General features: G+C 44.2%; 1 protein-coding gene across 4 annotated transcripts in view; it reads right to left on the reverse strand.

The window, feature by feature from the left end:
* LOC147683516 (alpha-1,4-N-acetylglucosaminyltransferase-like) overlaps positions 1-16,747 on the reverse strand; it is a 427,778-nt gene that overhangs the window by 23,017 nt on the left and 388,014 nt on the right. For all 4 annotated transcript variants that reach the window (XM_086943920.1, XM_086943922.1, XM_086943921.1 and 1 more), the window contains one exon: positions 9,654-10,139. In XM_086943920.1, coding sequence (XP_086800046.1) covers positions 9,654-10,109 — 456 coding nt within the window. In that variant the 5' untranslated portion in view covers positions 10,110-10,139. The remainder of the gene's footprint in view (positions 1-9,653; positions 10,140-16,747) is intronic.

A 16,747-nucleotide genomic window follows, 5' to 3' on the forward strand; every position in this document is an offset into this window, starting at 1 on the left:
GTTTTCTGTAAGTTCTATTTCTTGTCATGAAAAGTGTTGTAGGACTGGTGGTTGAGCATGCTTCTAAAATGGAGGATCGTTTTTAGGTAGTTCGATTCTTTTCTGTTTAGTGTTACCTTTTCTTTGATTTTAAATTGTATATAAATTAATTTTAAATACATTTCAGTTTCTCTTTTAAAAAATGCTATCTTTTAATAAAAAATGTGTTACTCGAATAATACTCGAGTATTAATTTTAATACACGAGTTTTTAAAAAAAATATATGTTTTTTAAAAATTAAGTGCTCAGTTGCGTTACACATTTCAATACACTTACCCACTGAAAACCCCTATTTTCCCTGCCTCCCGTGCCAGGAGTTATTTTACAAAATGAATTTAAATATATAATTTTTGGCGTTGTAATGGTATGCCTAGTATTATTTTGCATTGTGAAGGCATTTTTTAGGCATTCTATTTATATTGCGTTGTAATGGTATGCGTTGTAAAATCAGTCATTGTAATAGCTTTTGCGTTGTGAAAAATGCGTTGTAATGGCATGCGTTGTATCAGCATACATTCTTCAGTTTGCACAACCAGCTTGAAGTCCATTATGGCTAGTCAAAGAAGGATTAGAGGAATCTCTCAAGCATCCTAAACAGGACATAGTAGACTATGTACCCGGCCTGGGTACATGAAGAAGGCCAGCAAACATAATGAGGCCAGGCAAGAGCTTAAGAAAGCTTGGTATGACCAAAAGGTTGTACTAGCAGTTTACCAGTCAGGACAGAAAGTTTGGGTGTTGAAGCCTGTGGCCGCAGGAGCTCCCCAAGACATGTGAAGTGGCCCCCACACTAAATCGGAAAGAGAAGTGAGGTCATCTAGGTACTCCAAGAAGTCCCCACAGGGTACTTCATGTGAATCACCTGAAACCTTTTGTTGACGGGGCTGACATGAACTTGCTCATGGCCATTGATGAGAGATAGGCGGAAGAGAGTGACTCACTCTCTCCCTGATCTCCTCTCTCAGGACCCTGTTGATGGATTAGTTGAAAGAGAAGTCTTGGTAGACAGCCTTACTGATCAATAGCAAGGTTCACCTTGTCCACCTCAGAAATGTACTTGAGGCCCTGAAGAAGGCAGGCCTCATTATCAAGGCCACAAAGTGCCAAATAGGGCAGAGTAAGGTTGTGTACTTGGGCCACCTTGTAGGTGTAGGCCAAGTTCAACCATTGGAGAGCAAAATTCAAACCATGTTGGACTGGATTGCTCCCAATACCCAGACTCAGGTCAGAGAATTATTGGGCCTGGCTGGGTACTTCAGAAGGTTTGTTAAGGGCTATGGATCTATAGTGACACCCCTTAATGACCTCATCTCTAAAAGGAGGCCTAAGAAAGTTAAGTGGACAGTAAGCTGTCAGAAGGCATTTGATTACCTGAAGCAAGCCATGTGCTCTGCTCCAATTCTGCAAAGTACTGACTACTCTAAACCATTCACTGTCTCAACAAATTCTTCTGAAATAGGAATAGGTGCAGTATTATCACAGCTTGATGCAGAGGGCCGGAATCAACCATTAGCTTTTATAGGCAGAAGGTTGTCCCCCAGGGAGAAGCGTTGGTCAGCTATTGAGAGGGAGCCCTTTGCTGTGGTCTGGACCTTGAAGAAGGTGAGGCAATACCTGTTTAGCCGCAACTAGACAAATGACTGGGGTGTATTCTCCCCTCTGTCCAGCGCCTCGTCTTGGAGGGACCCCTGAGTCGTTCCAACCCTTTCCCTAGGGTACTTAAGAGCACCCGTATGGGTGGGTCCTCAGATTGATCGTGGAACAAGACTCACCTCTGAAACCAAGACACTCTTCGACCGTCTGTACACTTGGACTTTGTTGCACTTCGACTGGAACCAAGACTGCATCAAGGAAGATTCCTGCTGCTCCTGGTCTTGCTGTTCTTCAAGTCTTCTGTGTCATCTGTGCTTAATCCAGGTTCTCCAGAATACCTGTGGGCATCAAGGACATTCAAAGTAATCTCCCATGGGGTAAAGGTGTCACTCTTCTTCATCTGCATGCACTGCAATGAAGCTGACCAGTCAGCGGCTCCTGTCGTCCTACGTACCTCCAGAGGCTGAGCTACACAAGTGGTGGTTCTGCAGCTCCCTAGATGCCTGACCTGTCTTCTCTGCAATTTTGAGGACAGTATCCCTCATCGGAGCTGCTGGGACCAAACCCTTGTGCAGTGCTGACTTTCTGTAACCGAGGATTGTTGTCTCTGCACTCCAGAGATCTTCAGGCTACAAGAGGTTTCAGCCTTCCACACCTCATCCCTTGAAGATCAGCATCCTCTCTACTTCCTCTGCACCTCCATCTTTGGTGAGCTGCCTGAGGTCCTCTTGCGACTCCTGTGCCTTTGGCCTGTGGGTCCTCTCAAGGGTCTTCTCTGCTTCAGTGGGCTCCCCAGCTTGTTCGGGCTTGTGCTGACTCTCCTGAATTTGGAGAGTCCCTTGGACCTTGCTAGTCCCAATGGTTACAACGTTTTTCTTTCCATGGCAGTTGCAGCTACTAAGGCTTGTTGGTGCTCCCACTGGACACCGACCACCTGGACACTGACACCCAATATGGTACATCTCATGCATGGCTCCTGGTCTTCTTCGTCATCGCCTGGTCCTCACAGCTGCAGCGCCAAGGCCACCATCTTTACTCTTGAACCTCCCGACACCTGTGGGCATTATGCTTCCGTGCCTCCTGGTCACTTCAGAGTGGCATAGACTCTGTCCCCTCTGCTTGCAGGTCCTCCTCTTCAAGAATCCAGTCTTTGATTCCACTGTACACCTTCACATACTTCTCCAGAGGCATCTTATTCGAAGTCTTTCATTGTCGGCTATGGCAGGTTCTGACGTCACATAACCCCATGCATCCGGCTTCCCTGGTGCAGGTAATCTGATTCCTGGGGCATCCATGGTAGGGGTTGCTCTCCAACCTCCTGTCTTCCAAAGGGTTTCTTCGGGGTCCTCTGGGAAAGGTCCTTCTTCTTTAAAACTGCACCAAAACCTCTCCATTGACTTCCATTGGTCTGGTGGCTGTGTTTCCACTCTGCACACATCCACTGTGGGGTTCCTGGGTACTTTCCTTGGGTGGTTGCTTGTGATGGAGCACAGATTTCATCTGGAGTCAGGCATTGCTTTATGTTTGTGCTTCAGACAGACTGCATAAATTGACACGCACATTTTGGTGCAAGTGAAAACACATGGCACATGAAAATATGAAATGAGGCCTAGTCTGTCTGAAATGCTTGTGCTGAATTAACATGTGTTTTTGCAGTGTAGAGAAAACTTGTCATTTCAGTGGCCTTTCCTTAGCTTTGAGGATAACCATAGAATGTGTTCTCTCTTCCCAGGTCATTTTCCTTGCAATCTACATTCACTCTTCCTGTCTTAAGAGACTTTTGCTTTGTTGCATATTTGGATACATATGTTCAGTTTATAACACCTCTTTTAATAATGTGTGTTAATTAACTATGCACCAAACAGTACACGCGGGGCAAACAATTTTTGCATGAAAAGCTATCTAAAATAATAAAGCATATTGCTATGAGTGTATATTAACTGTTTGTGCTTTGAAAATTTACACTAGTGCATGCATGATGCTATGTTGCACATTGCACATTTTTGCATGCTGTGCACAAATAATAAGAAAAGCTGCTTTAAACGAATAGCTTTGCTATGCAATCACTTATTCAGGGTATTAGTATGGGGTGGAAAAACATAATGGGTTTTATTTTGTAAAATTAATACTATTTTTGTGTTTGTTTTGTTTTTGGGCCTAAGATAACATGGCTGCCTTTGAATCCAGTAAGGCTGTGAATTGTATTGAAAGAAGAGAGCATGTGCAGATTATACCAGCTTGCCTCAAGTACAGAAGAAGTCAAGGCCACTGTGAACTGTACATTCTTGTTATTGTGCCAATGTACCAGTGTTAGTTAAAGTATCCTTCCTGCGTGCGATGAGACAGGAAGGAGGAAATAGAATGAAACATGTGTCCTAGTAAATATTGCTAAAACATATAAATGTATTAATCATTAAAGCTTCTTTTGTTAAAACCGGTACGGTTTTAAATTTCCAATGAGAACAGAATCCTGGGACCCTCATGCCATCTAGGCTAACCAATCAGGTACAAGCTTTACTGAATATGAAACATTTTTGTGTAGTTTGCCAAGAATTAGAGTATAAATAATTACCTCTTTGGATGTGTGGTTGGCTTTAGGCTCTTAGGCTTTAGGGGGGCATGTGAGCTCTTAAGAGGGAGCAGATTAGACCAGACATCATATGGGTTAGGTACGAGAAATGTCGTGGGAGGAGATTGCTGAAGCCTGGGAGGAGATTGCGTCCGAGGAGAGGTGAGGGGTTTCTTGCTCTTTTTTTTTTCAGAGAGGTCCTTGTACATCATATTTTTAGCAAGGCAGATCGCATTCCTCTGTGGACTTGTGAAGGGCGGGCTGTCTTACTCCTAAATCACAGACGAGGGCAGAGAGAGCTACAGATTGAAAGTTTTTTTTTAATGTAGCTGCTAAAATTCTAAATGTATGCTTTGACTAATTAACTAGTTTTTGAAGGGATTTATTTTTTCTTATGCATTTATTTCTATTTATGGGAGATTTTGCAAGTTATTAATTATTGATTAGCCTTGCATAATTCACTCTTGAATTATATTTCCTGAACTCTTTAAAGAACTCTGATTGACATCTGATGTCTCAATCCTTTCCTTTATGGAATGCTTTGTATACAACATATAATATGTTCTGTATTTAATTCTATTTTCCTGTTTTCAAAATTATGTAACCTGATTGATATTTGACTAAAGAATAAAGGGTCAGAGAAAATTTTACTTTTGACTAGAAAATAAAACCCTTTAAAATACTCAACCACTCTCTTTATTGGCTTAAATAATAATTGCATTTTTGACTGTTCATGTTTATGTAAAGTCTCCTGAAGGTAATATATGGTGTCAAGAGCCCAAACACCTTTTCAGCTGTAAAACTGAGGTAGATGTGGTTTTGCATTGAGAAATTACCGTGAATTTACAGCTGTGTCACTTGTGACCCCGGTTCCTCTGAGTCTTCTGGTCCAAGACCTATTCTCCTTTGCAGTTCACATTCCCCTTTCTTAGTATATGGTTTAGGGCTCCCCCTAAAGACCAGTGTATATTTGTGCTACTTACCTGATTATTTTGAAGTATTCTTGTGTGTATTGTTGATATCTCTAGGTAGGAGTTATGCCAATGTGTTAGTGATTGTGTTGCATAATAAATAGACTTATATTTATAAACACTGTGTGGTTCTTTTTCACTTAATCTACATTGTTGATTAAATGTGGTAAAATAAGCTGCTTTAGACTCCTTCAAGATAAGCCTGAAGGCTGCTCTCCACAGCTACCACTTTGAGAGCTTTCTATGGCTATTAAAAACCATTAAAACAACCATAAGGGTTGCCTGGATTAGTGCAAGGTGCATCACTCCTAAGCTAGCCTCCTACAACCACCAACACCCGTTCTCCATTATACTTCTCCCACCAGGGAACAAGTCCTAAAAGACGTGGGGCACTAACCAAGTTAGGCACTATGTAAGAGACATCACAGGGTGTGACATCACAACCTATGACCTCACAGGAAGTGATATCAGAGAAAAATGACATCAGATTCTAAGGGGAAAGGATGTGGTTTAACGACTAGAGCGCTCGACTTTGAAGCTGGGGTACCTGGTTTGAATCTTGGCAGTGATGCTCAACAACCTGTGATTCTGGGCAAATCACTTAGGCACAGATTCATCAAGCAAAAATACGCTCACAAAGGAGCAGATTCTCAGAATCTGCCCCTTTGCGACCAGCATTTTTGCATTTGGGATTCATCATCCCAAATGCAAAAATTGCGATTACTTAAATTGCTATTGCATTTAAGGAATCTCAAATTGAGATTCCTTAAATGCAATGCATTAAAGTTTTAAAATAGTGATTTCGCTAATAGGGCTTGCAAATTACCATGAAGTTGAACTTAATGGTATTTTGCAAAAACTTTGAAAAATGCACTAAAGTGCATTTTTCAAAGTTTCATGTTGCGCACACACATGCCCTAAGGGCATGTGTGTGCGCAACATATGGGCACAGATCAATTTCAGGGGTGCAACAGGGTGTCCTTTGGACACCCCTGCACCCTTGAAATCGCATTCTCAATTTGCGATTCGCTAGTTGCGATTCGCAAATTGAGAATGTCTTCTCATTCATTCCTATGGCCCTCTAGGCCCATAGGAATGAATGGGGAGGTATTCCTTAATTGCGACTCGCAATTTGCGAGTCGCAATTAATGAATTTTAAGAAATCGCTATTTTTTTAGTGATTTCTTCATGCATTGCATTTTGCTATTCCTTAATAGCGAATAGTTATTTTTTGCTATTAAGGAATAGCAAAATGAGTTCTTGATGCATCTGGGGGTTAATCTCCCCCATGCCTATCAAAAATGAATTGGTCTGTTCGTAGCATAACCGGTGCTCATGTAAAGCGTTCTAATACCAAGCCGAGTTCGCGCTATATAAAACTTTTTGTTAAAAAATACCTCACATATGTTAAGCAGGTCAATCATGAGTACATTTGGGTGCATTACAATGTTTACCAAATTCGATTTTGCGCCGCATTTGTGCCAAAAAAGTGAGGCAACCCTGGAGCAAGACCTAGGCCTCTATTCATATATTTAGTCATTACAACGCTGGCAGAATGAAATTGGCAACAAGGAGAAACATGTCAGTATATCTGTTCTGCCTAATTTGTTGCCAAGTCTGCATTTTAAAATATAGTATGGGGTTAAGGCACCAGCTGCAAAGGTCTTTATGTGCCCTGTAAATCTCAGGAAATAATCATAATGGTGAGATAACTCTGAAGGTTAATACACTTGCTGGAGAGACAGGTATTTTCTCTAGTCCCAGTTTTGAATTAAAGTAGCATAGAGGGTGAATATGTCTCCCACAGAGCACATTATGTGACACACAGATGACAGATTTTTATTTTATGTAGATGGGTAAATGGGTTATTGCTTTTAACATAGGAATCCTTTAGTTACTTGCAGTTCATACATTGTAATCCTTCTCATAAAGCACAGTGAATTATAAGGGAAATTACATGTGACTTCTACACTTTGTAACCCTCACTATCTTATGTATCATTCACATCCTGTAAATTGATGCTCACACATATGGATTCTTGTCAATAAATTATGTGTATGTGTGATGTAAAGTGCTCCAACACCCTGGATTGGGTTTAGTATCGCTATAAAAGTAATAAGACAAACTAGTGGTATGTAAATTATGTGTGTGAATATTAGGACAGACCAACACATCTGACACACTGTAACCCAAGATGTGTGCTTAGACTGTGTCTGATGCTAATTTCAGGTTCAAGTACTCAAAGTAAACATTTCAACAAAACATTACCCTTTAAGTGGCTGAATTGCATAGTGTGAAACAGTCAAATGAGGCTCTTCCTTTGTCCTGGAAGCACAGACTGCAGGCAACTGCAGCAGCGAGAGCGAGGTGAGAAAAAATTACTGGAGGTATTTAGCACAACAAAAGGGAAGGTCACAGGTCAAGAGCATGGCCATTAGCACATTAAAGCACTAGTGCTTTGAGGTGCCACTTGCCCTGCAACTGATGAGAGGGGAAATCTTTTGTTGCCTTGTCCCCCCCACCCTTGTACCCCATGTCCCCACTCTAAAAAATCTGGGGAGGGTGTATCTCTATGTCCCCCACACTTCCTATTCCCATGAGGGTGTAGTACCTCACTACTTCATCTGTATTCTTGACTGACAGGTGGCCAGATTTCAACTTTTAAACATGGATTTTGACTTTGTTTTCTGAGGAGAGCCTCAAGTCCTGTCATATCTTACATGGTAAGAAGTTGTGGCTGGCCGCGGGGGGCTTGCCCACTATTGTATGATCTGGGACTGCAAAGGATTTTCATTTAAACTGTTTATTATAAGCACTGCCTAAACTATTCTTTTCAAGCAGAAAGTGTTCTGTTTCCAGTATTATCACTCGACCACTCTTACAGGCACTGTTTTCTGATTACTGCCACTGTTAGAAGTATTTTATTTAGCAGAGGTTGAGCTTGCAAACCTCAAGGCCCCTTGTTGGGTGGATCATAGATTTGCATCCTACATCCAGCCTAGATAACAACTTAAATGTTGGTGGGAAGCTAAGTTCCTAGTGGTGTGATGTGGTTTTAATAATTGTAGACATTTGCAATTTTAAGCAGTGCTTAGTTTGGTGGAGATATTTTGGTTCAAATTAGCAGGGACGTTGGGTTTAACTGGAATGGATCTGCTCCTTCCTCACCTGCCGAACACAGTGAGTCAGACTACCTCCGTTCCTCTCGGTAACCCACAGAGCTCACATGCGGAGTGCCTTAGGGCACCTCCCTGAACCACAACATTTTTGACATCTACATGGCCTGCTCGCAGCAATCGTCCGGAGCCATGGACTCAACATCGTCCCCTACACCGATGACACCCAGCTGATTCTCTCCCTCACCAACGAACCAGCAGTTGCCAAGAACAACTTTCATGACTGGATGAAGACTGACGCCACCTGGACTGAGAAAAGACCTAAGTCCTCATCATGGGCTCCACCCCCTCCGCCTGGGATGCCTCTTGGTAGCCCGCAGCACTTGGAACCTCTCCCGCAACCACAGACAATGCACGGAACCTCAGCATCATCCTGGACTCCTCACTCACCATGAGCCACCCCATCAACGTCATCGTATCATCCTGCTTCCACATGTTAGGCCTGCTCTGAAAGATCTTCAAATAGATCCCCAAAGAATCCAGAAAGGCAGTCACCCACCCACTCGTCAGCAGCAGAATCGACTATGGCAACGCACTCTATGCTGGCATCACCCAGAAACTCCTCAAGAAACTGCAAAACATCCAGAAAGCCTCCACCAGGGACCTGTGTATCTCAACCAGAGCCTTGTATTCATGTACAGACCACAGACCTCCGCTCCACCCAACTGACCCTGGCTACCATCCCAGGTATTTGCAAGACAACAGCCAGAGGAAGATCCTTCTTCTACCTCAAAGCAAAGACCTGGAACACCCTGCCTCTCCACCTCAGGCAATCGCCATCACTGCCACAATTAAGGAAGGACCTCAAGACCTGGCTCTTTGCCTGAACCACAGCGCCTCAATGGACCTGCTGCCCCCCCACCCACCGCCAAAACCTTGAGACCCTTACGGGTGAGTAGTAGCGCTTTATAAGCCATTGATTGATTGATTGTACTAGAGTAGATGCCGTGAAGTGGAAATATGGTGGAAATATGAATTTTATTTTAGAAAACATGAGACTTGGGAGACATCTGATGCTATATCTAGGCAGGACCGAAAAAAGTAGTTCCAGAGTTCTATTTTGTTTATACAGACACGGTTGTGTCAGTAAAAAAGAGTTAGGTACAACTTTTTAACAGAGAATTTAAACAACACTTAATGACGAACAAATACTTCTAAATAGCACCATAGGGGTGAAAAGTAGGACACTCAAAAAGACAACTAAAGACTAAATTGTAGGTAAAGAACTAAGTTAATGTGTGTTTTGCACATCAGACAAGACCACAATAATAAGTACACAGTGTGTACATATGATAATGCACATACCTTGTGGTACCAGGATTGGAGCGGTGTGTCTTTGAAAAGAGCTTCAAACCGCAGGGGAAGGATGTGGACATTTTTCATGGAGGACAGGAGGAATAGTACCCTGTAGTCCGAGTTCAGTTGAATAGAGGTGTCCACACTCAAGCCCCTCATGAGAAAGTACACTGGTCTGGTTGGATACATCCGAGCAGCTGATTCAATAGAACAGGCCACTAAAGATGGCAACACCATCCTTTCCGTTGTCTCCACAAAGAAGATGCCTGGTGACGTAGGAGCATATTGAATATGTATGTCAGAGTAGCTTGCACAGGGAGTAGAACAGCTTACATTCTTAGTTTTGCTTCGAAAGAAGGATTTCAGCGATACCTGTGCAAATTTCAGTTCAGGACTTTTCAAGTAGATGAATGAGCCAGACAGAACTATCAAACCCAGAACCAGTGCTTTGATCAGTGCATTCATTGCTTGATTTTTGATTGAAGTCTGAGGCACCTGTTAAAAAAAATGGGTTAATGATGGTGATCTATGTCTTTTATAGAATGTACTAATTAAGTTGCACAATACTCGATAAAGTGTTGAGAAAAGTAAACCAACAGCTGTAGAATTATTCTGTATTTGTTAAGGTCCTATTTTTTGCAAGGCTACCAAACAGGTTCTCTCTCCTCAAAACGATCCAGCCTTCAAATACAAACATTGTTTTTCTTGTCTTTATTAATGGAAAAAAATAAATCGTAACTGCCCTTTAACTGTGTTTTTTCAGTGAATTAACAGTTTTTTTAAACATACATTCCAGAGGTATAACCACAGCTAACCATAAATGCACTTTATCCTCTATTATTTTTAGTGAATATCTATTGCTTTTTTCATTATCATAATCCGCATGTAACTGCCCCTTTAGACCCCAACTTCCATTTAAAGCTAGCCCCTACTGTACATGAAGTTCAGCAGTGTGCAGTGTACAGTGACCGAATGCCCTGAACCCACACACCAGTGGCATCCGACTGCTGCTGCTCACGTCCAAAGGCCATTTACAGCTAGAGTCTGCCAAACACAACTGTAGTGCACCAAATTATGTTTTTTACATTTAGGTCAAGATTCACAAATCCTTAGCTGGATTTATAACTCCTGAACTCTTACACAGGTCAGTGGGACTTTGAAGCAACAGGATTTGCAGAATGCGGCACTGAATTCCCTAATCCAGCAACACTAGGCAGTGTTTGATATTAATTTTAAAGCCATAGGACACACTTTGTGGCCCACACATGGGCATTGGGGTCAGGGTATACTTAGACCGCCCCTTCTACCCTTTTGGTGTCTAATTTTCCAAACAAGGTGCTCAGTGCAGCATGTTGGGTATTATCATTTGTCTGGGAAAACACCTTAATCTGAGTTTGGGGGGATAAGAAAAATCCAGGACTGTATTTGAAAATCTGCAGTGGATATTGGGAAAAAAGCTTCCTCATCCAATGGTGTTCTTTCATTGTTGTAATGGATGTATGGATCCTCGTGGATCTACACAGGATCAGCAAATAAACTTTTCGGATAGCTCTAAAATGTAATTCTTCCTCCTAAAACAGGAATAATTTGTATAAACTAATTTCTCTAAAATTACTGAATGGATTTACATGAAAGTAAGCAAAAGAACTGTTTTGAATAAAGTTATAGTTACATCCCAAGTTTGGTACAATTCTGTTCAACATGATTTTACTCAGAAAGCCTGCTTTTCGTAATTTGGTGTACATTCATTCAGATGTTTTTGAAAAGTACTGTTCAAATGTATACAGGAGTGATTACATCCATATATGATCCAATTTGCCATTTTAATGCAGTTTAGTTAATCCTGACTGACTGTTAACAAGGTAAACAATATGTTGTGGCAGTCAAAGTCAAAGTCAAAAGTCAAAGTCAAAAAGGCTTTATTTCGATAAAAACTTATCATAAAAGCTTCACAGAAAAAACACACAATTACATTTTTTAAGAGAAAAGGAGAATACAGAAATTTAATTACATTTTGCCTTAAAAATCTTAATTTTCAGATAAAAGAAGCATTTCATAAATAATTAATTAAAAGAGAATTAAACATTTCCTTTAAGCCTTTTGCTTCTAATAAACCAGGCCCATGATAAGAATTTGGAAAGGGCACAGACATACAGTGGTCTAGAGTCCGACATTAAAATACGTAATGCCTCAATGTGATGCCAAGTCCCTAACAGGCGGCACAGTTGCTTAAGCCATCTTCTTCTTGGTTGTGTATACTCCTGGCACTCAAACAAAAAATGTGCCACTGACTCTTGTCTAGATACACAAGTGAGGCAAAACTCTGTAGTCTGTGCTGGCGGTTTACAGCGAGATGTAAAAACATGCAAAGGGAGAGTCCCAGTCCTGAATTTAAAATAAAGGGTCCTATCAAATGGACTCTCAATGATATCTAGGTAGAGTTCCCGAATGGGCAAGTCCTTAAATTTCAAAAAGTCCTCCGTAAGTCTACCCAATGTACGGTTAGTGCTCTGTTGAGTCAAAGTCCAATTCCAATACAGACTCTTGAGTGTTGCCTTTGGGGGAGAAGACCTATTTGCCCAAGCTCCACTTAGACCCAAGTTACACAGGAGGGCTTTCATGTCTCTCAGCCATTTTATTCTGTGCCACCCCGGTAGAGACATTACTTCAGAGAGCCCTTTAGCATATTTGGCAAGCTCCTGAACTCTCCACAGCCGGGCCCATAAAAGTAAGGGCCGGAACTTTGCCAAATCTCCAATAGGGCGGCAACCTAAATCAAGCATTAATGGGACCATAGGTATACCCTGGGGAAGTGACATAATGGCCCTACAGAACTCCCTCTCAGATCTTGACAATTTACTGATGTTACATGAGCCCCATAGCTCTGCCCCATAAAAGGGCAGAGCTAACTCCCCTTGCTGCATAGATTTCAATAACAGGGGCTATAGATCTAATAGCACATGAGCGCTGCTCCTTCAGGAGAGCCCCTGTTACCCTGTTGTGGGCTAGCAGCATTTTGTCTAAGTGAGGAGCCCACTGCATGTTGTGCGACAAACGGATGCCTAGGTAATCAAATACATCCACCCTTCCCAAAGGTACAGCATTCAACTTTGGGGGACGCACAGATTTTTTAGGGGGATTCATCACAAGATATTTTGTTTTATCGGTATTGATTACCAGGCCCCGTTCTGTACAAAAAGACTGGAAGTTATTGAGAAGTTTTTGGAGACCCATTGGGGATTTAGATAACAAGAGCGTATCATCCGCAAAGAGAAGGGTGGGGATACGCTCCCCTGCCAGGGATGGTTCATCTGAAGGATCTTTCAACAGATGCTCAACCACACCGTTGATATACAAAGAAAAAAGGGTGGGAGCTAAAACACATCCCTGGCGAACCCCTCTCTCTACCGGGATACTGCTAGTTTTCTCTCTCTCTGTACCCCATCTTATCTGGGCGAAGCTATTCTCATGGAGCCTTACAAGTAGCACTAAGATGTAATGTGGAATCCCCATGTCAGTCAGGACTCTCAAGAGAGTCTCCCTAGGTACAAGGTCAAAGGCAGTCTTTAAATCGATAAAAGCGAGATAAAGACTGCCCTTGCCTATGACCACCACCTTCCAGTATACTAACATCAATCTAAAGGCTTGTTCTATTGTGCCGGTGCCTACTCTAAATCCAGCTTGGTAGTCGGAAAGGATGTTGTTTTCACTGGCAGTCTTTATAGGACTCAGGGAAATGGAACCTGTATCCTGAAAATGAATTCAAAAAATATACACAGGTGCATGGTGAGCACACCCTGACCACAAAGGGTTAGTGGATGTCCCAAAGGGACCCCGCCAGACCCTTGATTAGTTGGCGACAACATGGTGTGTCACCCATTACAGGACTTTGGGACATGTTCCCAATTGAAATGCATTGTAGTGAAAGCCTGTTTTCGAGGATCACAAAAAGTAGAACATATAAACGGTGATAACAGGTTTTAGTTACAATATAAATATTTTTGTTGGTAGTGATAGAACAAACGTCCTCATTTTGCAAAGAAAACGGATTAAACTGGAAAGTGCAAGAATACTGGAAAGGGGCGACCACTCGGTCCCCCCGAACGTATGGTAGGGTGCCCTGACCCCCCCGGGAAACCATTTTGGGCGGGAGGCGTGTCTCGGCTGGTATGCCCGAAGCGGCATAGCCGGGGCGCGCCTTTTCCCGCCCAAGAGGGGTTGTCCTAGACACCACCTACACCGTTGGCCACGCCCTGTATGCGGATCGGAGGAGGGTACACGCCCTCCCGAGGAAGAATAAAAGGAGCAACAATCCAAGGAAGCATCCTCTTGTTCCTGTGCTTGGAAGCTGCACCTCCTCGTTGCACGTGAGCCCTAGACGGAACAAGGAGCCAATTTTGAGAACTTGTAATTTTGTGCTTCTCTTTTCAGTGATTCCGAACCTTTGGATCCAGGACCTCGTCGAGCAGCAAGTGTCGGATATCCGAGAACGATGCCTGGCAAAAGGGTCGGAAAGAAGGTTGGGACAGAACAGATGCTTCGCATGCTGGTGAAAGACATGGCGAACATGAAAAAGCAGATGGCGGCAATGAATGGTACGGGCATACCGAAGAAAGTCATCGGACCAGCATTGCCGGGAGTAGTCCCTGCCGGGAGAGGTAAAAGGGCCAGGAATAGGGCGACAGGGGGGGAGGCTCCGGTTCCCGAGTCACCTCCGGCGAGCCTGGTCAGTCCAGTGGAGGCCCCAGTTCCGATCCCGAACGCGGGACAGCCGATCCCTGTTGTAGTTACACCCGTTAACGAGGGGGATATGCCTCCCGAGTTGGCCGCCCAGTTAGCGGCGTGGTTAGGCAAGAACACCGAAGGTGCCGTGGCGCCAGGAGACACGGCCGAAGAGGCCAGGTTACTAATGAAGCAGTTGCGGCAATCGAGAGATGCTGCGAAGGCACCTTGTCCTCTTGTTTCCCCTCAGGTTCCCTCGGAACAACCGGCGTCTGGCGTTGGAACAACAGCAACAGCAGGACCAGCTACTGATTCGGGTAAGCAGCCGTTGCCAATGGCGAGGGAGGGATCGTTACCCTCAAGGAGGGAAAAGGTGGTCCAACATATCCCGATGGCCACGAAAGAAATGATTTGGGCTGATAAATATGTAAACATGTTTTCCCTGTTGACCGACCACCATGAGATAGAGCACGTTAAAAGTCAGAAGGAGTTGTTGCATCCGAGTGTATGGCGTGCAAAAATGGCGGGTTTCAGGGTGGATGAGACGATCGCTAATTGGGCCAGGGCATTTGGAATGTTCACTGCGATCATGGGGGAACATAGGCCCGAAGTATTGCCTGAATTGGCTTGTTACCAGACACGTATAATGGATTTTTATGAAACGCATGAAGGCAATCAATGGTTGGGTTATGATAACAAGTTTCGCAAGGCCAAGGAGCACGACTCATCTCTGACGTGGGATTGTTTCGACTCCATTTCCTGGCAGAAGCAGCTCATGCCAAACACGACAAAGTCGTCTTCGTTTGGCGGGAATGGGGCAGAGCCCGCCCGCCATTATTCGGCGGCGCCCTTTCGTGCGGGCGCCAGCAGTGATCGACACACAAGGAGTAATGGGAACTCGGGTAGAAAAGGGGTCTGTTGGAGCTTTAACAGAGGCAAGTGCACTAGGCCGCAAGGGACATGCAAGTTCAGGCATGAGTGTGCAGGGTGCGGACAATCCTCACATCCCGAGAGTTCGTGCAGAGCCAAGAATGGCGATACAGGGGGTAGAGGAGGGGCCAAACAGGTCTAATATCGACCGAGGGGCACCGCTACCTACTCCCGTAGACATCATGGCAATGATCCCTTGGCTGAACGACTACCCTGATCATGTCTCCGCCGGGGTGTTGCGAGACGGTTTCTCATATGGTTTCCGCATCCCGGCGGGGGATTTTCGGGGGGGATCACAGTGTAAGAACCAACTGTCGGTTCAACAAAATACGGCGGTAGTACAGGCAAAGATTGCAAAGGAGGTGGCCCGAGGTCGGGTTGCTGGACCATATGGGCATCCGCCAGTTACTAACTTTATTTGTTCTCCGTTGGGAGTAGTCCCCAAGAAGGACCCAGGTGAGTTTAGGTTAATCCATAACTTGTCCGCTCCTAGGGGTCTTTCGGTGAATGATGCGATTGACCCGGGAGTTTGTACAGTGCGGTACGCATCCTTCGATGAGGCCGTCGCCATGTTGAATCGCCTGGGGCCCGGAGCGCTGATGGCTAAATCTGATATTGAATCGGCATTCCGGTTGCTCCCGGTACACCCACAGGATCAGCGTCTGTTAGGTTTTGTGTTTCAAGGACGCTACTACATGGATAAATGTATGCCAATGGGTTGCTCCATCTCTTGTGCGTATTTTGAGAAGTTCAGTAGCTTTTTGCAATGGGCGTTCACCAGAGCCACAGGCTTTACGCAGGTGATGCATTACCTTGATGATTTTCTGTTTCTGGGGGCAGCCGGGGACACAGATTGTGCGCAGGCTTTAATGGAATTTTGCAATCTCATGAGACGATTTGGCATGCCACTGGCACCAGGGAAGACAGTGGGGCCATCTACTTCACTCGAGTTTCTGGGAATTGAGCTCGACTCTGTGGAGGGGTGCTTCCGTTTGCCCAGGGAGAAGGTAATGAAATTTAGGGCCTCGCTCGAAATATGCATCGGCGAGAAAAAGGTAACTCTTCATCAGTTGCAACAAGCAGTGGGTCAGCTTAACTTTGCCCTTAGAGTGATACCGATGGCTCGCCCCTTTTCCCGCTCTATTGCACAAGCCATGGTTGGCCTCAAAGAAGGGCACCACCGCACACGGCTGTCAGCAGAGGTTCGCCAGGACATGCGCATATGGTTGGCATTTCTGGCGGATTTCAACGGCCGGGTCGTGTGGAATAAGCCGCCAGCTTCCTCTGAGGAGCTGGGCTTATGGACCGACTCGGCGGGGAGTGTGGGATTTGGCACCATCTTTGGTAATCAATGGTCAGCGCGAACATGGCCGACGTGGTGGCACGATAGCGGGCTCACAGGTAACATTGGGTTTCTTGAGCTGTTCCCCATTCTAGTGGCCTTGAAAACA

This window comes from Lissotriton vulgaris, chromosome 11, assembly GCF_964263255.1.
Source record: "Lissotriton vulgaris chromosome 11, aLisVul1.2, whole genome shotgun sequence".
NCBI lineage: Eukaryota > Metazoa > Chordata > Amphibia > Caudata > Salamandridae > Lissotriton > Lissotriton vulgaris.